Below are 24,007 nucleotides of genomic sequence, written 5' to 3'. Positions count from 1 at the left end.
AAGACCTGTTAAGAATGGGAGTGATTCATCTGTTCCATTAGGAGAACAAGGGATGGGGTTTTACTCCAATCTGTTCATAGTTCCCAAAAAGAAGGAACATTCAGACCAATTTTAGATCTCAAGATGTCTAAACAAAGTTCTCAGGGTTCCATCGTTCAAGATGGTAAACGCATTCGAACAATTCTTCCTACCATGCCAGGAAGGTCAATTCATGGACGCACGGTGGAGTTAAGAGTGCGGTATCTACATATTCCTATCCACAAGGATACTTCGGTTCCTAAGGTTCGCCTTTCTTGGACAAGCATTTACCAGTGTGTGTGCACTCCATGTCGGATTAGCCACTGCTCCAAGGATTTTCACATAAGTACTAGGGGTCCCTTCTAGCGGTGCTAGAGGACCAAGGGGCATTGCAGTAGTACCTTACGTGGACGACATACTGGATTCTAGCGGTGCGTCTCTGTCAAAAGCAAAGGGCTCATACGGACATTGTCCTGAGGCCTTTCTCAGATCTCACGGGTGGAAAGTGAACATAAAAAAAGTTCTCTGTCCCCGGTCAACAAGAGTTCCCTTCTTGGGAACAATAAGTAGACTCCTTAGAAATGAAGATTTTTCTGACAGAGGCCAGTAAATCAAAACTTCTAAGCTCTTGTCAAGTACTTCATTCTGTTCTTCTTCCTTCCATAGCGCAGTGCATGGAAGTAATAGGTTTGATGGTTGCGGCACTGGACATAGTTCCTTTTGCACGAATTCATCTAAGACCATTACAACTGTGCATGCTCAGACAGTGGAATGGGGATTATACAGACTTGTCTCCGACGATCCAAGTAGATCAAAGAACCAGAGATTCACTCCGTTGGTGGCTGAACTTGGACAACCTGTCACAGGGAATGAGCTTCCGCAGACCAGAGTGGGTCATTGTCACGACCGACGCCAGTCTGGTGGGCTGGGGCGCGGTCTGGGAACCCCTGAAAGCTCAGGGTCTATGGTCTCGGGAAGAATCTCTTCTCCCGATAAACATTCTGGAACTGCGAGCGATATTCAATGCTCTCAAAGCTTGGCCTCAACTAGCAAAGGCCAAATTCATAAGGTTTCAATCAGACAACATGACGACTGTTGCATATATCAACCATCAGGGGGGAACAAGGAGTTCCCTGGCGATGGAGGAAGTGACCAAAATAATTCAATGGGCGGAGAATCACTCCTGCCACTTGTCTGCAATCCACATCCCAGGAGTGGAAAATTGGGAAGCGGATTTTCTGAGTCGTCAGACTTTCCATCCGGGGGAGTGGGAACTCCATCCGGAAATCTTTGCCCAAATAACTCAATTATGGGGCATTCCAGACATGGACCTGATGGCGTCTCGTCAGAACTTCAAGGTTCCTTGCTACGGGTCCAGATCCAGGGATCCCAGGGCGACTCTAGTAGATGCACTGATAGCACCTTGGACCTTCAACCTAGCTTATGTATTCCCACTGTTCCCTCTCATTCCCAGGCTGGTAGCCAGGATCAATCAGGAGAGGGCTTCGGTGATCTTGATAGCTCCTGCGTGGCCACGCAGAACTTGGTATGCAGACCTGGTGAATATGTCATCGGCTCCACCATGGAAGCTACCTTTGAGACAGGACCTTCTTGTTCAAGTTCCATTCGAACATCCGAATCTGGCTTCACTCCAACTGACTGCTTGGAGATTGAACGCTTGATTTTATCAAAGCGTGGGTTTTCAGATTCTGTCATTGATACTCTTGTTCAGGCTAGAAAGCCTGTAACTAGGAAAATTTACCATAAAATATGGAAAAAATATATTTGTTGGTGTGAATCTAAAGGATTCCCATGGAACAAGATAAAAATTCCTAAGATTCTATCCTTTCTACAGGAGGGTTTGGAGAAAGGATTATCTGCAAGTTCTTTGAAGGGACAGATTTCTGCTTTATCTGTTTTACTTCACAAAAAACTGGCAGCTGTGCCAGATGTTCAAGCTTTTGTTCAGGCTCTGGTTAGAATCAAGCCTGTTTACAAACCTTTGACTCCTCCTTGGAGTCTCAATTTAGTTCTTTCAGTTCTTCAAGGGGTTCCGTTTGAACCCTTACATTCCGTAGATATTAAGTTACTATCTTGGAAAGTTTTGTTTTTGGTTGCAATTTCTTCTGCTAGAAGAGTTTCAGAGTTATCTGCTCTGCAGTGTTCTCCTCCTTATCTGGTGTTCCATGCAGATAAGGTGGTTTTGCGTACTAAACCTGGTTTTCTTCCGAAAGTTGTTTCTAACAAAAACATTAACCAGGAGATAGTTGTGCCTTCTTTGTGTCCGAATCCAGTTTCAAAGAAGGAACGTTTGTTACACAATTTGGATGTAGTTCGTGCTCTAAAATTCTATTTAGAGGCTACAAAGGATTTCAGACAAACATCTTCTTTGTTTGTTGTTTATTCTGGTAAAAGGAGAGGTCAAAAAGCAACTTCTACCTCTCTCTTTTTGGCTTAAAAGCATCATCCGATTGGCTTATGAGACTGCCGGACGGCAGCCTCCTGAAAGAATCACAGCTCACTCCACTAGGGCTGTGGCGTCCACATGGGCCTTCAAGAACGAGGCTTCTGTTGATCAGATATGTAAGGCAGCAACTTGGTCTTCACTGCACACTTTTACCAAATTTTACAAATTTGATACTTTTGCTTCTTCTGAGGCTATTTTTGGGAGAAAGGTTTTGCAAGCCGTGGTGCCTTCCATCTAGGTGACCTGATTTGCTCCCTCCCATCATCCGTGTCCTAAAGCTTTGGTATTGGTTCCCACAAGTAAGGATGACGCCGTGGACCGGACACACCTATGTTGGAGAAAACAGAATTTATGCTTACCTGATAAATTACTTTCTCCAACGGTGTGTCCGGTCCACGGCCCGCCCTGGTTTTTTTAATCAGGTCTGATGAATTATTTTCTCTAACTACAGTCACCACGGTATCATATGATTTCTCCTATGCATATTCCTCCTTTACGTCGGTCGAATGACTGGGGTAGGCGGAGCCTAGGAGGGATCATGTGACCAGCTTTGCTGGGCTCTTTGCCATTTCCTGTTGGGGAAGAGAATATCCCACAAGTAAGGATGACACCGTGGACCGGACACACCGTTGGAGAAAGTAATTATCAGGTAAGCATAAATTCTGTTTTTTTAGCGAATTTATTTGTGGCTAAATATTTGTCAAGGTTAGTAGGAGTCTGTGAAACATACACAGAGTTTTTTGGAGCTAGTAATGTATTTTTAAATTAGAATGCTAAGTATTATGTTAGTCTCATAGATATGTTGTTAATTAAATTTTATGCAGCTATAATAGAAGTATCCCATTAGGCTTTATTAGTACATTTTTTTTGTATATTAATTCAAAATTCTTACCTGCTTTTATTAGGTGTATAGAATTCCACTACAGCTTTGCATGTCGCGCATCGTGATGATGCTATTTGTTATAGGCATGATGTTCATGATTTTTGAGCCGTTTATTTTTGCGCAAAAAAGTTTCCCGCCAATATTGCCGTTTACAAAGCTCCGCCCACAGCTTATTCAGTGTTTTAGATAACAGTTTTCATGGCAGCATTTATGAATCAGTTTTCTTTTCTATACATTTTTGCTCTGTTTCCCATTCTCTCAAGATTGTAATATACACCCACTGTATTCCATCTTGTCTAATGTACATAGCATTACAGTACGAAATTAAAGATGTTATTGCTGCAGCTATAGAGAAAGACAACTGACTGCTATTCCTCCTTCAAATAAAGGTAAAAGTGTTTTGCAACATTTTCCTAAACCTACGTGAATTTAGTTCTGGCCTTCAGCATACTGATGTATTCTCTACAGATGGGGTTTTCCTCTGATTCAGAGAATGCCACGTCAGACGGATATTGACAAATCTTTTTTATTTTAGATAGAATTTATTATTTCTCTCTTAAGGAAGTTTAGTTTAACTTGGGGTATGAGTCTAGAACCTCCTGAGTGATAAAGCAGTAATCGTCTAAAGTTCTGGTATTTAAGACTGTCAGTTATTACTTCTGAAGCATTTCCTATTCCTGATTGCTGATCTGCTAGGGATGTGAGATTGCTAAAGAATGGTCTCAGCCTTGTACCTTTTTTTTTAATCCCTTCTTCTAGGTGTTAAGAATTGTATCCTTTTACCTGAAGCCGAATTTGGAACTTTTGGGTAAACCTGTTCCTAAAGTTGATGGGGCAATTTACACAGCTGTGCCAAACGTACTACTAGTCCTATGGAAGGACAGTAACTTCTTTTAGGATCCTTAGATCTGTTATATCTATGGCTGACCGTTGCGCTGCTTCTCTTTTGTGGTTTGGGACAGTTTAGCACAGCAGTTGTCCTTCAGATTCTGAATTATCGACATTGTCTTACTTCAACATACAAATCATTTTATTTGTGTCGCTATATTTGATGTTCCGAAGGATGAATGTCAAATCCATGTCTTTAGCCATTCTAAATAGAAGTGCTTATGGCTTAAATCTTGGAATGCTGACATGGTGTCCCAAAACTAGATTATTATCTCTCTCTTTCAAGGTAAAAATCTGTTTTGAGACTCGCAGGGAGCGAGAAATGCTATATTTATTGCGTCATTCTTGGACTTTTTTGGCGCGGAAGTTACGTTTGTTGACGTATTTTTGTCATTTCCGGCGTCTTAGTTGGCGCCAAGAGTTTTCACGTAGTTGCGTCATCTATGACGGTCATGTTTGTTGCAGACGTTTTTTGGTGCCAAAAAATATTATATCAGTTGTGGACGTCATACTTGGCGCCAGATTTTTGACATTATTTAAGTCTTTATTTCATTTTGCTTCTGGTTTCCAGAGGCTTATTTTGTTTGCATTTTTTCCCTTTCCTGAAACTGTCATATAAGGAAATTGATCATTTTGCTTTATATGTTATTTTTTCAATTACATATTGCAAGATGTCTCAATCTGACCCTGTCTCAGAATCTACTATTGGAATCCTGCTGCCTGATGTCGGTTCTACCAAAGCTAAGTGCATTTGTTGTAAACTTGTGGTAACTGTTCCTCCGGCTGTAGTTTGTGTTAGTTGTCATGATAAATTTACAAATGCAGACAATATTTCCATTAGTAATAATCCATTACCTGTTGTTGTTTCTTGCAACATCTGAATGCTCGAGGATATTCCTGTTAATGGTGAGAGAATGTGTTATAATTCCATTCAGAAGGCTTTGTCTGCATGCCACCTGTCTAATAAACGTAAAAGGTCGTTTATAACTTCTCCATAAAATTGATGTGATTTTGGAAATGACCGACAGCATTCTTTTTTATCTATCTCTAATGGAGGTTCTATCTGGTTCAGAAGATTCTGCTCAATATTGACACTGACAAATCGTCAGTACTTATTGTAAATGGAGTATAGTCGTTCCATTATTAAAGGAGGGTGTTTGGAGTGCATTAGATATGGAGGAGACTAGGTCGCTCTTGATATTATAACCAGTAAACGTTTAAGATGTCGGTTTTTAACCTCATGTAGTTATTCCAGAGGTTGTTTCCAGTTCCTGATGCTATGTTCTGATGTAATTTCTAGGGAATGGAAATAGTCCTGGGTACTTCTTTTACTCCTTCTTCAAGTTTAAGAAACTGTATCCTTTTGCCGACTGGATAGAGTGGAGTTTTGGGAAAAGATCCCCAAAGTTGATGGGGCCATCTCTACTCTTGCTAAACTTACTACTATTCCTACGGCAGATAGTACTTCTTTTAAAGATCCTTTAGATAGGAAACTTGAATCTTATCTAAGGAAGGCTTATTTATGTTCAGGTCATCTTCTTAGGCCTGCTATTTCTTTGTTTGATGTTGCTGCTGCTTCAACTTTTTGGTTGGAAACTTTAGCACAAGTACCAGATCATAATGTGTATAGCATTGTTAAGCTAATTCAACATGCTAATAATTTCATTTGTGATGCCATTTTTTATATCATTAGAATTGATTTCAGATATATGTCTTTAGCTATATTAGCTAGAAGAGCTTTATGGCTTAAATCTTGGAATGCTGATATGACTTCTAAATCAACGTTATCTCTTTCTTTCCAAGGTAATAAATTATTTGGTTCTCAGTTGGATTCTATTTTTTCAACTGTTACTGGAGGGAAGGGAGCTTTTTTGTCTCAGGATAAAAAATCTAAGGGTAAATTTAAGGCTGCTAACCGTTTTCGCTCCTTTCGTCAAAATAAGGAACAGAAACCTGACCCTTCCCATAAGGGAATGGTTTCCAATTGGAAGCAGTCTGGAATAAATCCAAGCCATTTAAAAGATCTAAATCAGCCCCCAAGTCCGCATGAAGGTGCGGCCCTCATTCCAGCGCAGCTGGTAGGGGGGCAGACTAAGATTTTACAAGGATGTTTGGATCAATTCAATCCAAAATCATTGGATTCAGAACATTGTTTCTCAAGGGTACAGAATAGGTTTCAAAGTAAGACCGCCTGTGAGAAGTTTCTTTCTCTCACGCATTCCAATGAACCCAGTAAAAGCTCAGGCTTTTCTGAAGTGTGTTTCAGATCTGGAGTTATCTGGGGTAATTGTGCCAGTTCCTTTTCAGGAACCGGGGTCTGGGGTTTTATTCAAATCTGTTCATTGTTCCAAAGAAGAATTCTTTCAGACCAGTTCTGGATCTAACATGTTTTGAATGCGTTATGGTAAGAATACCTACATTCAAAATGGTGGACTATAAAGGACTATTCTGCCTTTGGTGTTCACAAGGGCATTATAATGTCGACAATAGACTGTACAGGATGCTTATCTTCATATTCCGAATCAGCCAGAGCACTAGCATTTCCTGAGATTCTCTTTTCGTAGACAAGCATACGCTATGTTGTTGCTCCTCCTTTTGGCCTAGCAACAGCTCCAAGGATCTTTCAAAGGGTTCTCGGTGCCCTACTCTCTGTAATCAGGAGAGCAGGGTATTGCAGTGTTTCCTTATTTTGGACGATATCTTGGTTACTTGCTCAGTCTTTATGTTGTCTGCAGAATCTCACACAAATGCAACTAGTGTTGTTGTTTCAAAGACATGGATGGAGGGATCAAGGTTACCAAAAATTCGTTGATTCCTCAGACAAGGGGTAACCTTTTGAGGGTTCCAAATGATTCAGTATCCATGACTTGGTCTCTAACTGACAAGAGCGTCTGAAATTAGTTACAGCTTCAGTCTCAATCATTCCCCTTCAGTAGCTATGTGCATGGAGGTTTTAGGTCTCATGACTGCAGCATCGGACGCGATCCCCTTTGCTCATTTTCACATGAGACCTCTTCAGCTTTGTATGCTGAACCAATGGTGCAGGGGATTATACAAATATATCACAATTATTATCCTTAAATCCCAATGTTCAACTCTCTCTGACTTGGTGGTTAGATCACCATCGTTTTAGTTCATGGGGCCTCTTTTGTCGTCCAACCTGGACTGTGTCTCAACAGATGCGAGGGTCTTTCAGGTTGGTGAGCTGTCTGGGGGAGCTCTGACAGCGCAGGTGTTTGGAAATTTCAAGAGGCGAAATTACCAATCAATATTTTGGAACTCTGTGCGATTCTCAGTTCTTCAGTTTTGCCTCTACTGAAGAGAATACAGTTTATTTTGTTTCAGACAGACCAAGGTCACAACTGTTGGCGTATGTCAATCGATCAGGGTGGGACTCACAGTCCTCAGGCTATGAAAGAAGTATCTCGAGTCTTGCTTGGGGCGGAATCCAGCTCCTGTCTAATCTCTTCGGATCCTTATCCCAGTATAGACAATTGGAAGCGGATTATCTCAGTCGTCAGACTTTACATCCGGGGAGAGTGGTCTCTTCAGCCCAGATGTGTTTTTCAGATTGTTCAGATGTGGGGCTTCCAGAAATAGATCTGATGGCTTCTCATCTAACAGGAAACTTCACAGGTATCTGTCCAGGTCCAGGGATCCTCAGGCGGATGCTGTGGGATGCGTTGACGCTTCCTTGGAAGTATCAACCTGCTTATATTTTTCCGCCTAGTGATTCTTCTTCCAAGAGGGATTTCCAAAATCATAATGGAGCTTCGTTTGTACTGCTGTGGCTCCAGCATGCCACACAGGTTTTGGTAGGCGATCTTATTCGGATGTCCAGTTGCCAACCTTGGCCACTTCCGTTAAGGCCAGACCTTCTATCTCAAGGCCCGTTTTTTTCCATCAGGATCTCAAATCATTAAATTTGAAGGTATGGAGATGAACGCTTGTGATTAGTCATAGAGGTTCGCTGACTCAGTGATTAATACTAGTTGCAGCTCGAATCTTTGGTCTAGAAAGATTTATTATCGAGTTTGGAAGACTTACTTTCATGGTGCTCTTCTCATAAATTCCTCTTGGCATTCTTTTAGAATTCCTAGAATTTTACAGTTTCTTCAGGATGTTTAGATATGGGTTTGTCTTGCAAGTTCCTTGGAAAGGTCAAATCTCTGTTTTTTTCTGCTCTGTTCCACAGAGAAAGTTGCTAATCTTCCTGATATTCATTGTTTTGTTCAGGCTGTTGTTCGTATCACAGGGCCGTCATTAAATCAATCTCTCCCTCCTTGGAGTCTTAATTTGGTTTTGAAGGCTTTACAGGCTCCTCCGTTTGAGCCTATGCATTCTCTTGACATTAAATTACTTTCTTGGAAAGTATTGTTCCTTTTGGCCATCTCTTCTGCTAGAAGAGTTTCTGAATTATCTGCTCTTTCTTGTGAGTCTCCTTTCTGATTTTTCATCAGGATAAGGCGGTTTTGCGGACTTGGTTTAAATTTTTACCTAAAGTTGTGAACTCCAACAACCATTCGTAGAGAAAGTTGTTGTCCCTTTTTTGTGTCCTAATCCTAAGAATTCTCTGGAGATATCTTTAACATTCTTTGGATGTGGTAAGAGCTTTGAAATATATGTTGAAGCTACTAACGATTTCAGGAAGACTTCTAGTCTATTTGTTTATCTTCTCTGGTTCTAGGAAAGGTCAGAAGGCCTCTGCTATTTCCTTGGCTTCTTGGTTAAAGCTTTTGATTCATCATGCTTATTTGGAGTCGGGTAAATCCCCCGCCTCAGAGGATTACGGCTCATTCTACTAGGTCAGTTTCTACTTCCTGGGCTTTTAAGAGTGAAGCTTCTGTTGATCAGATTTGCAAAGCAGCAACTTGGTATTCTTTGCATACTGTTACTAAGTTCTACAATTTTGATGTTTTTTCTTCTTCAGAAGCAGCTTTTGGTAGAAAAGTACTTCAGGCAGCTGTTTCAGTTTGATTCTTATGCTTATAATTTTAGTTTTTTTCATTATTAAGATTAAAACTTTTGATTTGGGTTGTGGATTAATTTTTCAGCGGAATAGGCTTTCTTTATTTTTATCCCTCCCTCTCTAGTGACTCGAGCGTGGAGTTCCACATCTTGGGTATTTGTTATCCCATATGTCACTAGCTCATTGACTCTTGCCAATTACATGAAAGAAAACATAATTTATGTAAGAATTTACCTGATTAATTCATTTCTTTCATATTGGCAAGAGTCCATGAGACCCACCCTTTTTATGGTGGTTATGATTTTTTTGTATAAAGCACAATTATTCCAATTCCTTGTTGATGCTTTCGCTCCTTTCTTATCACCCCACTTCTTGGCTATTCGTTAAACTGAATTGTGGGTGTGGTGGGGGTGTATTTATAGGCATTTTGAGGTTTGGGAAACTTGGCCTCTCCTGGTAGGAATGTATTTCCCATACGTCACTAGCTCATGGACTCTTGCCCAATATGAAAGAAATGAATTTATCAAGTAAATTCTTCATAAATTATGTTTTCTTATCCAAGATGGATTTTAATAGCTTGGATAAATTTGTCCATACATCTTTAACTTAGTGAATGCCCACCACATGTGGGTGTATGTTCCCACCTCATGTGGGTGTATGTTCCCACCTCTCCACAACCTCTGTAGCATAATCAATCATGTGCTTCATCTGATTTGCAAAATCTTGTAGGGTATAAGTACCAACCATTTACCACTTTTAGATAAATCTCAATAATGCATTTCACTGTAAAAAGAGGGGAGCATCTATTGAGATTAGTTATCCAGTTTTCTACTTCCCATGTTTTCCCTAACTCTCGTCTCGCCACTTAAAGGGACAGTCTACACTAAAATTGTTAGTGTTTAAAAAAGATAGATTACACCTTTAGCACCCATTCCCCAGCTTTGCACAACCAACATTGATATATTAATATACGTTTTAAACATTGAAACCTCTAAATTTCTGCCTGTTTCTAAGCCACTGTGGACAGCCTCTTAATCACATGCTATTTTATTTGCTTTTCACAAAAGGAGACTGCTAGTTCATATGGGCCATATAGATAACATTGTGTTAACACCCGTGGAGTTATTTAAGATTTATCACAACACAGTAATAAATGCAACTCAATAGATAATAAAATGTCATGTGATCAGGGGGCTGTCATAAGATGCTTATATACAAGGTAATCACAGAGGTAAAAAAGTGTATTATAACAGTGTTGGTTGTGCAAAACTGGGGAATGGGTAATTAAAGGGATTATCTATCTTTTAAAACAACAAAAATTATATTGTATACTGTTCCTTTATGCTTTACTGAAGTTTTGTTATCCTTGTCTTTGAGGCTGAAAATAAAGATTTTTAGATTAGACCTTTTATAGGTTGTTTGGATAAGCATAATTTGCAGGTATACTTTTATTATTTATTTTGCCTAATTGGCCCCAGAAAGACTGGCGTGGTGTCCTGCAATTTGGCTACATTCTGCAAAGTGTAGTAATAGTTTTATCTGACTTTCAGTGGCCACAGCAAAGAAGATAACAGGCTTTAAAGGGGTGGGTCCCTGGATAAATGACAGATTAAATTATATATATATATATATATATATATATATATAATATAGATATATATATATAAATATAAGTATAGTATATTAGATATATATATAGTATATATATATATATATTATATTATATTAGTGTAGTATGTTGCAATGCTTGGCCTTTGATTGCTAGATATATACTATGTTGATAGAACAAATAATTTGATGCCCTTTTAAATTTTGCCTTCTCATTATTACACCAGAGAACAATAAGAGATGGTGTTACATCTACAGACATGACGCATTAGAATATAATCCACTCAAAGTAATAACACTTTTTTTTTCCTGATTCAGATAATTTTACTGTTTTAAACTACTTTCCATTTAACTTCTATCTCATTTGTTTCATTCTCTTATTATCCTTTGTTGAAGGAGCAGTATTGCACTACTGGGCAGCTAGCTGAAAGCAAATGACAAGAGGCATGTATGTGCAGCCACCAATCAATAGCCTCTGATTGGTATCCTTTTCAACAAAGGGATAGAAAGACAACAAAACAAATTAGATAATCGAAATAAATGGCAAAGTAATTTAAAATTACATTCTCTGTCTAAATCATCAAAGAAAACATTTGGGTTTCATAACCCTTTAATGCTGTATGTCTTGTAAAATAACTTTTCAACTCACGACTCTTTCTCTGCTGATTTTTGTCCTTCAGGGATGCATGCCCCAAGTGTCCAGTAGACAATGGAGATTCTTCAGGAAAAACAGCTGTTCCCAGATAATTTTGCCAAGCGAGAAATTCTGTCTCTAACTGTGAAATGTCCGAGCCAGGCTGCTATGCCAAGATGGAGCTGAGGCGCCTGGAGGTCAGCAGAGCTTATACTTGATTTTGTATGGTTTACTTACGTTGCACCCACCTACCATGCGTTCTCCAACTTTTCGACAGTGCCCAGATTATCTCTTCTGTTATGTGGAGGCCACATTTCAGCTTTCCTTAAAGGAATAGTCCAGTCAAAAATAAACTTTCATGATTCAGATAGACCATATAATTTTAAGCAACTTTCTAATTTACTCCTATTCATTTTTCTTCGTTCTCTTAAGCTTAGGAGCCGTCCCCATTTTTGGTTTGGAACCTGGGTAGCACTTGCTGATTGGTGGCTACATTTAGACACCAATCAGCAAGCGCTACCCGGGGGCTGAACCAAAAATGGGACGGCTCCTATACTTACATTCCTGCTTTTTCAAATAAAGATACCAAGAGAAAGAAGAAAATTTGATAATAGCTGTAAATTTAGAAAGTTGCTTAAAATTGTATACTCCATCTGAATTATGAAAGTTTAATTGTCACTAGACTATTCCTTTAACATAATTAGATCTATTTTTAACCCCATCCTGGCTATTTAGTGTTTTTTTTTTGTTGTTTGTTTGTTTTTTTGATGAGTTTGCCTGTTACACACGTGACAAAGACATTAAATTAGGTGTAATCACCCTAAGATTCATCATCAGTAAAAAATGACTAACTGTGTTGGTAGCCACAATGATAAATTGTGTGTCTTTCTGAGAGGGTAGGATTCATTTGGGCGGTATACCCAATTACTAAAAGAACCATAGTGGCCAAGAAGGATTTATCTAATTCAAGACTCGATTATCTCACACTCCATAGAAAATAGGCCGTATTGATGGTTTAGGTGCCATGCATCTTTGGGGAGAAGTGCAGATTTAGAGCCACATTTTTCTCTGTATACCTTGCAGGCCACATAATTACTTCAGCTTTCTGTTTGGTGGCTGAATAGCTGCCTTGCTAACTTCCTTGTTTTTTCAGGGCGGTTGGGCTTAAGCCCCCCACCACCCACCACTGCTTGTTCAGATAAGTTCATAATGATAAGTAGTGGTGTCTTTCTTGTCTGCCTCTTTACTCTCCTGCTTTAGAATTGTTTTCTTTCATGTAATTGGCAAGAGTCCATGAGCTAGTGACGTATGGGATATACATTCCTACCAGAAGGGGCAAAGTTTCCCAAACCTCAAAATGCCTATAAATACACCCCTCACCACACCCACAATTCAGTTTTTACAAACTTTGCCTCCCATGGAGGTGGTGAAGTAAGTTTGTGCTAGATTTCTACGTTGATATGCGCTTCGCAGCAGGCTGAAGCCCGGTTTTCCTCTCAGAGTGCAGTGAATGTCAGAGGGATGTGAAGAGAGTATTGCCTATTTGAATACCATGGTCTTCCTCTAGGGGATCTATTTCATAGGTTCTCTGTTATCGGTTGTAGAGATTTCTTCTCCTACCTCCCTTTTTCAGATCAACGATATACTCTTATATACCATTACCTCTACTGATTCTCGTTTCAGTACTGGTTTGGCTTTCTACTATATGTAGATGAGTGTCTTAGGGGTAAGTAAGTCTTATTTCTATTCATGACACTCTAAGCTATGGTTGGGCACTTTATATGTAAAGTCTAAATATATTGTTAAACCTATTTCTCCAACATAGGGTGTGTCCGGTCCACGGCGTCATCCTTACTTGTGGATTTCTCTTCCCCAACAGGAAATGGCAAAGAGCCCAGCAAAGCTGGTCACATGATCCCTCCTAGGCTCCGCCGACCCCAGTCTTCTCTTTGGCCGTTGTACAGGGCAACATCTCCACGGAGATGGCTTAGAGTGTTTTAGTGTTTAACTGTAGTTTTTATTATTCAATGCAAGATTGGTTATGGTTAAAATAGTGCTGGTATGTACTATTTACGCAAAACAGAAAAAGATATGATTTCTGTTTGTAGAGGAAAATGATTTAGCACCTGTAACTAAAATCCTTGGCTGTTCCACACAGACTGTGAAGCAATTAACTTCAGTGAACAGTGTGGCAGTCTCTTATCTGCTTGCTAGGTATACACATTCTAATACAAGGGACAATGTAATGCTGGAAGCTGGCATTGTGTCCCTATGGGGGATCCGGTAAGCCTTGTTTATTAAAGTAGTAAATAAGGGCTTCACAAGGGCTTATTACGACTGTAGACTTTTCTGGCTAGAATCGATTCATTATTAACACATATTTAGCCTGGAGGAATCATTTAATCTGGGTATTTTGATAAGATTATATCGGCAGGACACGTTTTAGACACCTTATTCTTAGGGGACTTTCCCTAATCATTTGTCAGAGCCTCATTTTCGCGCCGGTTATGGCGCACTTGTTTTTGAGACACAATGGCATGCAGCTGCATGTGTGTGGAGCTCTGATACATAGAAAAGTCTTTCTGAAGGCATCATTTGGTATCGTATTCCCCTTTGGGCTTGGTTGGGTCTCAGCAAAGCAGCATTCAGGGACTGTAAAGGGTGTTAGAATATAAAAACGGCTCCGGGTTCCGTTATTTTAAGGGGTAAAGCTTCCAAATTTGGGTGGGGGCATTACTGTTAAGCTTGAAAGACACTGGTGGTGAAATTCTGGTGAATTTGAACAAGTTCCCTTCATACTTTTCGCATTTGGCAGTATTAAAGTGTGTTTAGGTTTAAAACTTTAAAGTGACAGTAAGTGTTTTATGTTAAAACTTTTTTGTGCTGTTGTATCAAGTTTATGCTGTTTAACATGGTCTGAACTACCAGATAGATTGTGTTCTGACTGTGGGGAAACCAAGGTTCCTTCTCATTTAACTATATGTATTTATGTCATGAAAAAAAATTTAGTAAAAATGATGCCCAAGATGATTCCTCAAGTGGAGGAGTAAGCAGGGTACTGCGAATCATCCCCTCCTTCGTCTACACCATCTTGCCCATCACAGGAGGCCCCTAGTACATCTAGTGCGCCAATACTCCTTACTATGCAACATTTAACGGCTGTAATGATATGTCTAGCATAAAACATTTAGGCCATAGTGCCCACTTATCAGCGAAAGCGCGACTGCTCTTTGTTAGAAAATTCTGTAGAGCATAGAGAACGCGATGATATGGTTTCTGAAGGGCCCCTACACCAGTCTGAGGGGCCAGGAGGTTTTGTCTGAGGAGAAATTTCAGATTCAGGAAACAGTTCTCAACAAGCTGAACCTGATGTGAGTTACTTTTAAATTTAAGTTGGAACATCTCCGCGCTCTGCTTAAGGAGTGGTTATCCATTTTGGATGATTGTGATTATCTGGTCTTCCAGAACCACTATGTTAAAATGGGATAAAGTTCTTAGAGGCCCCGGGCCCCCCGAAGCTTTTCCTATATCCAGCGGGTGCGTACATTGTTAGTAAAGAATGGGACAGGCCCGGTATACCTTTAGTACCTCCCCCCATATTTATAAAATTGTTTTCCTATAGTCGACCCCAGAAAGGACTGATGGTCAGACAGTCCCCAAGGTCGAGGGGGGCGGTTTCTACTCTACACAAGCGCGCCACTATACCCCATAGAAGATAGTTGTGCTTTCCAAGATCCTATGGATATAAAATTAGAAGGTCTGCTAAAGAGTGTTGTTCAGACAAGGTCCCTTCTACAACCAATTGCATTGCATTGTCCCTGTCACTGCAGCCGCGTGTTTCTAGTTTGATGATTGATGGGTAGCGGCAATGACATAGTTCCTTTTGTTGCCATTCATCTAAGACCATTACAACTGTTCATGCTCAGTCAGTGGAATGGGGACTATTCACTTGTCCTCCGAAGATACAATAAATCAGAGGACCAAGAGACTCATTCCGTTGGTGCTGTCCCTGGACAACCTGTCACAAGGGAGTGACCTTCCGCAGACCAGAGTGGGTCATTGTCACGACCGACGCCAGTCTTGATGGCTGGGGGCGCGGTCTGGGGGATCCCTGAAAGCCTCAGGGTCCTTTGGTCTCTGGGTAGAATCTCTCTACCCGATAAATTAATGCTGGAACTGAGGAGCGATATTCAATGCTCTCAAAGCTTGGCCTCAGCTAGCGGAGGCCAAGTTCATACATCTACCATCAGGGGGAACAAGGAGTTCCCTAGCGATGGAAGAAGTGACCAAAATCATTCTATGGGCGGAGTCTCACTCCTGCCACCTGTCTGCTATCCACATCCCAGGAGTGAAAATGGGGAAGCGGATTTTCTGAGTCGTCAGACATTTGCATCCGGGGGGAGTGGGAACTCCACCGGAAATCTTTGCCCGAAGTTCACTCAACCGTGGGGCATTCCAGACATGGATCTGATGGGCCTCTCGTCAGAACTTCAGAGTTCCTTACTACGGGTACAGATCCAGGGGATCCCAAGGCGGCTCTAGTGGATCACTAGTAGCACCTTGGGACCTTCAAACTAGCTTATGTGTTCCCCGCCGTTTCCTCGCATCCCCAGGGAAGGCTGGGTAAGCCAGGATCAATCAGGAGAGGCGTCGGTGATTTTGTATAGCTCCTGCTGGCCACGCAGGACTTGTAGCAGATCTGTGAGAGTATGTCATCGGCTCCACCATGGGAAGCGACCGTTGGAGACGAGACCTTCTTGTTCTAGGGGTCCGTTCGACCCACTCCAGCTGACTGCTTGGAGATTGAACGCTTGATCTTATCAAAGCGGAGGGTTCTCAGATTCTGTTATTAATACTCTTGTTCAGGCCTGAAAGCCTGGAACCAGAAAAATTACCACATAATTTGGTATATCTGTTGGTGTGAATCTGCAGGATTTCCCTTGGGACAAGGGTTAGATTCCTAAGAGTCTATCCTTCCTTCGAGAAGGATTGGAAAAGAGGATTATCTGCAAGTTCTTGATGGGACAGATTTCTGCCTTGTCTGTGTTACTTCACAAAAAGCTGGCAGCTGTGCCAGATGTTCTAGCCTTTGTTCAGCCTCTGGTTAGATCAAGCTGTTTAACAAAATTTTGAACTCCTCCTTGGAGTCTCAACCTAGTTTCTTTCAGTTCTTCAGGGGGTTCCGTTTGAACCCGTACAATTCCGTTGATATTAAGTTATTATCTTGGAAAGTTTTGTTTTTGGTTGCAATTTCTTCTGCTAGAAGAGTTTCAGAATTATCTGCTCTGCAGTGTTCTTCTCCTTATCTGGTGTTCCATGCAGATAAGGTGGTTTTGCGTACTAAACCTGGTTTTCTTCCAAAAGTTGTTTCTAACAAAAACATTAACCAGGAGATAGTTGTGCCTTCTTTGTGTCCTAATCCAGTTTCAAAGAAGGAACGTTTGTTGCACAACTTGGATGTAGTTCGTGCTCTCAAATTTTACTTAGCAGCTACTAAGGATTTCAGACAAACTTTGTCTTTGTTTGTTGTTTATTCTGGTAAACGGAGAGGTCAAAAAGCAACTTCTACCTCTCTCTCCTTCTGGATTAAAAGCATTATCCGATTGGCTTATGAGACTGCCGGACGGCAGCCTCCTGAAAGAATCACAGCTCACTCCACTAGGGCTGTGGCTTCCACATGGGCCTTCAAGAACGAGGCTTCTGTTGATCAGATATGTAAGGCAGCGACTTGGTCTTCACTGCACACTTTTTCTAAATTTTACAAATTTGATACTTTTGCTTCTTCTGAGGCTATTTTTGGGAGAAAGGTTTTGCAAGCCGTGGTGCCTTCCATTTAGGTGACCTGATTTGCTCCCTCCCTTCATCCGTGTCCTAAAGCTTTGGTATTGGTTCCCACAAGTAAGGATGACGCCGTGGACCGGACACACCTATGTTGGAGAAAACAGAATTTATGTTTACCTGATAAATTACTTTCTCCAACGGTGTGTCCGGTCCACGGCCCGCCCTGGTTTTTTTAATCAGGTCTGATAATTTATTTTCTTTAACTACAGTCACCACGGTAACATATGGTTTCTCCTATGCAAATATTCCTCCTTAACGTCGGTCGAATGACTGGGGTAGGCGGAGCCTAGGAGGGATCATGTGACCAGCTTTGCTGGGCTCTTTGCCATTTCCTGTTGGGGAAGAGAATATCCCACAAGTAAGGATGACGCCGTGGACCGGACACACCGTTGGAGAAAGTAATTTATCAGGTAAACTAGAAATTCTGTTATTTGCCATGATTCAGGATAATCAGTATTCCCTTCTTTCAGACTGTCAGTTTCATTTTTTGGGAAAAGTGCATATGAAGTTATATAGGGAATGCACTGAATTTTCGGCCGCAGAAAGTTTCGGCCGAGAAATAGCCATTTTGGCTATTTTGGTTTTCGGGTTTTTTGCCTGTTATTTTCGGTAAAATTATTGTGTAGCATGTTTCAAATTTTGTTTAAGATATTTTTGGTCCAATTTGAGTTATTACTTTCAATAAAAGTGTGGGGCTTTTGTTATTGGCTCTAATTATGAAAAAAAAAAAGAACTAAAAAAAATTAATTCGAAAAAAAAAACATTTTCGGTATCAGTTTCGGTTTTTGGCCAAGGTGCATCCCGATTTTCGAATTCGGTTTCGGTCCATAATTCCATTTCGCTAGAATTATATTTTGTTCTTACCTTAAAAATTCAATTTCAATTTACTTTTTTTCTAAATTGCGGGCTGTTAGGCTTGCGGGTGCAGAAAATGCTTCAATTTATTGCGTTTTTTTGGCGCAAGACTTTTTTGGCGCAAAAATGTCGTCATTTCCGGCGTCATAGTTGACGCCGGAAATTTTCACGTGATTGCGTCATTTTTTGACGTATGTGTGTTGCTGACGTTTTTGGCGCCAAAAAATATGGGCGTCATTCTTGGCGCCAAAAAATGTGGGCGTCATACTTGGCGCCACTTTTTTTCACATTATTTCAGTCTCACTTTTTAGTTGCTTCTGGTTTCTAGAGGCTTGTTTTGTTTTGCATTTTTTCCCATTCCTGAAACTGCCATTTAAGGAATTAGGAATTTGATAATTTTGCTTTATATGTTGTTTTTTCTATTACATATTGCAAGATGTCACTACCTGACCCTGGATCAGAATCTACTTCTGGAAAGACGTTGCCTGATGTCGGTTCTACCAAAGCTAAGTGCATTTGTTGTAAACTTTTGGTAACTGTTCCTCCGGCTGTAGTTTGTGTTAGTTGTCATAATAAACTATCAAACGCAGATAATATTTCCATTAGTAATAATCCATTACCTGTTGTTGTTCCTTCAACATCTAATGTTCAGGATGTTCCTGTTAATGTAAAATAATTTGTTTCTAATTCTATTCGGAAGGCTCTGTCTGTTATTCCTCCTTCTAGTAAACGTAAGAGGTCTTTTAAAACTTCTCATATTTCAGATGAATTTTTAAATGACCGCCATCATTCTGACTTATCTATTTCTGATGAGGATCTATCTGGTTCAGAAGATTCTGCCTCAGATATTGACACTGATAAATCTTCATATTTGTTTAAAATGGAGTTTATTCGTTCATTGCTTAAAGAAGTGTTGATTGCATTAGATATGGAGGAGTCTAGTCCTCTTGATATTAAAACTAATAAGCGTTTAAATTCAGTTTTTAAACCTCATGTAGTTATTCCAGAAGTTTTTCCAGTTCCTGATGCTATTTCAGACGTAATTTCTAGGGAATGGAATAGTCTGGGTTACTTCATTTACTCCTTCTCCAAGGTTTAAGAAATTGTACCCGTTGCCATCGATAGATTAGAGCTTTGGGGAAAAAAATCCCCAAAGGTTATGGGGGCTATCTCTACTCTTGCTATACGTACTACTATTCCTAGGGCAGAGTAGGTACTTCTTTAAGGATCCTTTAAGATAGGAAGCTTGAATCCTTTCTAAGGAAGGGGCTTTAATTTTGGGGTTCAGGTAATCTTCTTAGACCTGCTATTTCTTTGGCTGAAGGGAGCCTGTTTGACTCGGGACAATATAAATCTAAAGGTAAATATAGGCTGCTATTCGTTGTCGTTCCTTTCGTCAGAATAAGGAACAAAAGCCTGACCCTTCCCCTAAAGGAACAGTTTCCCGTTTGGAAAACCTCCAGTCGGAATAAATCCAAGCCTTTTAGAAAGTCAAAACCAGCTCCCAAATCCGCATGAAGGTGCGGCCCTCATTCCAGCACAGCTGGTAGGGGCAGGTTACGTTTTTTCAAAGATGTTTGGTTCAATTCGATTCAAAGTCTTTGGATTCAGAACGTTGGTTTCACAAGGTACTGAATAGGTTTCAAGGTAAGACCGCCTAGGGAGAAGATTTTTTCTCTCACACATTCGCAGTAAACCCAGTAAATGCTTGGCGTTTTCTGAAAGTGTTTCAGACCTAGAGTCGGCTGGGGGTAATTGTTCCAGGTTCTGGAACGGGGTCTGGGGTTTTACTCAAAGTCTGTTCATTGTACCAAAGAAGGAGAATTCCTTCAGACCAGTTCTGTGATCTAAAAATATTGAATCGTTATGTAAGATACCAACATTCAAAATTGGGACTATAAGGACTATTCTTCCAGTTTGTTCAGCAAGGGCATTATATGTCTACATAGACTTACAGGTTGCATATCTTCATATTCCTATCCATCCAGATCACTCTCAGTTTCTGAGATTCTCTTTCTAGACAAACATTACCAGTTTGTTGCTCTTCCTTTTGGCCTAGCAAGCGAGCTCCAAGGATCTTTTCAAAGGTTCTCGGGTGCCTTCTTTCTGTAGATCAGAGAACTGGGGTATTGAGGTATTTCCTTATGTGGACGATATCTTGGTACTTGCTCAGTCTTTACATTCTGCAGAATCTCTTACGGAATCAACTTGTGTTGTTCTCTCAAAGACATGGTGTGGAGGGATCAATTTGCCAAAGAGTTCCTTGAGTTCCTCAGACAAGGGTAACCTTTTTGTGGGTTTCCAAATAGGATTGGTGTCCATGACTTTGTCCTCTAACAGACAAGAGACGCTGAAATTTAGTTTCAGCTTGTCGAAACCTTCAGTCTCAATCATTCCCTTCGGTAGTTTTGGGCATGGAAATTCTAGGGTCTCATGACTGCTGCATCGGAACGCGATCCCTTTTGATCGTTTTCACATGAGACTTCTCCAGCTTTGGTATGCTGAACCAATGGTGCATGGGATTTTACAAAGATAGTCACAATTAATATCCTTAAATCCCAATGTTCTGATCTTCTCTGAGCTGGTGGTTGGATCACCATCGTTTAATTCAAGGGGCCTCTTTTGTTCGTCCAACCTGGACTGTGATCTCAACAGATGCAAGTCTTTCAGGTTGGGGAGCTGTATGGGGATCTCTGACAGCGCAGGGGGTTTGGGAATCTCAGGAGGCGAGATTACCAATCAACATTTTGGAACTCCGTGCCATTTTCAGAGCTCTTCAGTTCTGGCCTCTTCTGAAGAGAGAATCGTTTATTTGTTTTCAGACGGACAATATCACAACCGTGGCATATGTCAATCATCAAGGGGGACTCACAGTCCTCAGGCTATGAAAGAAGTATCTCGGATACTTGTATGGGTGGAATCCAGCTCCTGTCTAATTTCTGCGGTTCACATCCCAGGTATAGACAATTGGGAAGCGGATTATCTCTGTCGCCAGACGTTACATCCGGCCGAATGGTCTCTTCACCCAGAGGTATTTCTTCAGATTGTTCAAATCTGGGGACTTCCAGAAATAGATCTGATGGCCTCTCATCTAAACAAGAAACTTCCCAGGTATCTATCCAGGTCCAGGATCCTCAGGAGGCGGAAGCGGTGGGAGGCGTTGTCACTTCCTTGGAATTATCATCCTGCTTATATCTTTCCGCCTCTAGTTCTTCTTCCAAAAGTGATTTCCAAAATCCTAATGGAGCTTCGTGTTGTACTGCTGGTGGCTCCAGCAGGCCACACAGGTGTTGGTAATGCGGTATCTCGGTTCAGATGGCCAGTTGCCAACCTTGGACACTTCCGTTAAGGCCAGACCTTCTATCTCAAGGCCCATTTTTCCATCAGGATCTCAATCATTAAATTTGAAGGTATGGGAGATTTTCTTTCTTGGAATGTTTTATTCCTGTTTGGCCATCTCTTCTGCTAGAAGAGTTTCTGGAGTTATCTGCTCGTTCTTGTGAATCTCCTTTTCTCTGATTGTTCATCAGATAAGGCAGGGTTTTGCGGACTTTCAGTAATTTTTTACCTAAAGTTTGAATTCTAACAACATTGAGTAGAGAAATTGTTGTCCCTTCTTTGTGTCCTAATCCTTAGAATTCTCTGGAGAGATCTTTACATTCTTTGGATGTAGTTAGAGCTTTGAAATATTATGTTGAAGCTACTAAAGATTTCAGGAAGACTTCTAGTCTATTTGTTGTCTTTTCTGGTTCTAGGAAAGGTCAGAAGGCTTCTGCCATTTCTTTGGCATCTTGGTTAAAGTCTTTGATTCATCATGCTTATGTGGAGTCGGGTAGATCCCCGCCTCAAAGGATTACGGCTCATTCTACTAGGTCAGTTTCTACTTCCTGGGCTTTTAGGAATGAAGTTTCTGTTGATCAGATTTGCAAAGCAGCAACTTGGTCTTCTTTGCATACTTTTACTAAATTCTACCATTTTGATGTTTTTTCTTCTTCTGAAGCAGTTTTTGGTAGAAAAGTACCTCAGGCAGCTGTTTCAGTTTGATTCTTCTGCTTATAATTTCAGTTTTTTTCATATTAAGATTAAAACTTTTTGATTTGGGTTATGGATTATTTTTTCAGCGGAATTGGCTGTCTTTATTTAATCCCTCCCACTCTAGTGACTCTTGCGTGGAAGTTCCACATCTTGGGTATCTGCTATCCCATACGTCACTAGCTCATGGACTCTTGCCAATTACATAAAAGAAAACATAATTTATGTAAGAACTTACCTGATAAATTCATTTCTTTCATATTGGCAAGAGTCCATGAGGCCCACCCTTTTTGTGGTGGTTATGATTTTTTTGTATAAAGCACAATTATTCCAATTCCTTGTTGATGCTTTCGTTCCTTTCTTATCACCCCACTTCTTGGCTATTCGTTTAACTGAATTGTGGGTGTGGTGAGGGGTGTATTTATAGGCATTTTGAGGTTTGGGAAACTTTGCCCCTCCTGGTAGGAATGTATATCCCATACGTCACTAGCTCATGGACTCTTGCCAATATGAAAGAAATGAATTTATCAGGTAAGTTCTTACATAAATTATGTTTTTTATACTAAACCTTTCCTTCTTAATACAGGGAGAGTCCACAGCTGCATTCCTTACTTGGGGGAATTACTGAACCTGGCCAACAGGAGGACGCAAAGACACCCCAGCCAAAGGCTTAAATACCTCCCCCATTACCCTCATCCCCCAGTAATTCTTTGCCTTTCGTGACAGGAGGTTGGCAGAGTAGTTCCTTAGGAAGGGTATCTACCCTTCAATATGGGACTGGAGTTGTAAGTAGTCTTGTCAGCCTCTCAGTGAGAGCATTGATGAAAGTTAGAGTCTGGAGATGCAGGGAGAGTCTTTCTGCGAATCCATCCAGACTCATATTAACAGCTCCTAAGCAATCAGCGTTGACGAGTTTCGCTGCCTGCTTTTTCTTCCTAATGGGAAAGAGTCCACAGCCGCATTCATTACTTGTGGGAAATAAGAACCTGGCCACCAGTAGGAGGCAAAGACACACCAGCCAATGGCTCAAATACTCCTCTCACTTCCCCTATCCCCCAGTCATTCTTTGCCTTTCGTCCCAGGAGGTTGGCAGAGAAGTGTCATAAGTTTTTTATTTTTTAAAGAAAGTACTTTTATTAATTTTTACATAAAGTGTGTCTCTCATGGAGGGTAGTACTCTTGGCAATGGGACAGTAGTTTTAAGTAGTCCTGTTAGTCTCTCAGTGAGGGCCTGGGCGAATGTTAGAGTCCGGAGATGTAGTGGGAGTTCTCTCTGTGACACCATCCCGACTCATATTAACAGCTCCTCTAGCACTTGGCGTTGCCGATCCTTCGCTTCGCTACTTGCTGTCTTCTCTCAAGTCCATGACTGAGGCAACGCTACTATCCGTCACACTTGAAGGGCCATGTTCTTGTTCCACGTTGTAGATTTCGGTAAGATCGTTTCATTTTATCAATATGAATGTTATGTTGTTATGTGACAGATAGGTATGGGTCTCAGTGAGACTCCTCTGTACAGATCTGGGAATCATGGGTTAATTCCTTCCTTAGGGGGGATTTGTAAACAGGGTGGGGTTCCTTAATCATGTTTCTTATGTGATCTCCCTGCTTTGTGTAGTCGGTATTGGCTCTGGGGCTTTTTTGGACATTACGGTTCACCTTATGACCGGGCGTTGTTACACTGGGTTTTTACACTTTCGCATTCCTGACCATGTTGCGACGAGGACTTTCTGCTTCGTTTGGATCTGGTCATAGGAGGTGGTAAGTGCCCCACCCATTGTGGGTGTCAGGTACCGTACGTTTTTTTTCTCC

At 40.8% G+C, this 24,007-nt stretch overlaps 1 protein-coding gene across 1 annotated transcript in view; it reads left to right on the top strand.

Moving 5' to 3' along the window:
- TRAF6 (TNF receptor associated factor 6) overlaps positions 1-24,007 on the top strand; it is a 219,202-nt gene that overhangs the window by 64,954 nt on the left and 130,241 nt on the right. The window contains 3 exon segments of the mRNA XM_053720146.1: positions 11,514-11,544; positions 11,546-11,624; positions 11,627-11,664. Of these exon segments, the coding sequence (XP_053576121.1) occupies positions 11,514-11,544; positions 11,546-11,624; positions 11,627-11,664 (148 nt within the window).

This window comes from Bombina bombina, chromosome 7 (assembly GCF_027579735.1).
Source record: "Bombina bombina isolate aBomBom1 chromosome 7, aBomBom1.pri, whole genome shotgun sequence".
NCBI classification, from domain to species: Eukaryota; Metazoa; Chordata; class Amphibia; order Anura; family Bombinatoridae; genus Bombina; species Bombina bombina.
The sequence above is the reverse complement of the archived record's forward strand: the minus strand, read 5'-3'. Positions and strand labels throughout refer to the sequence as shown.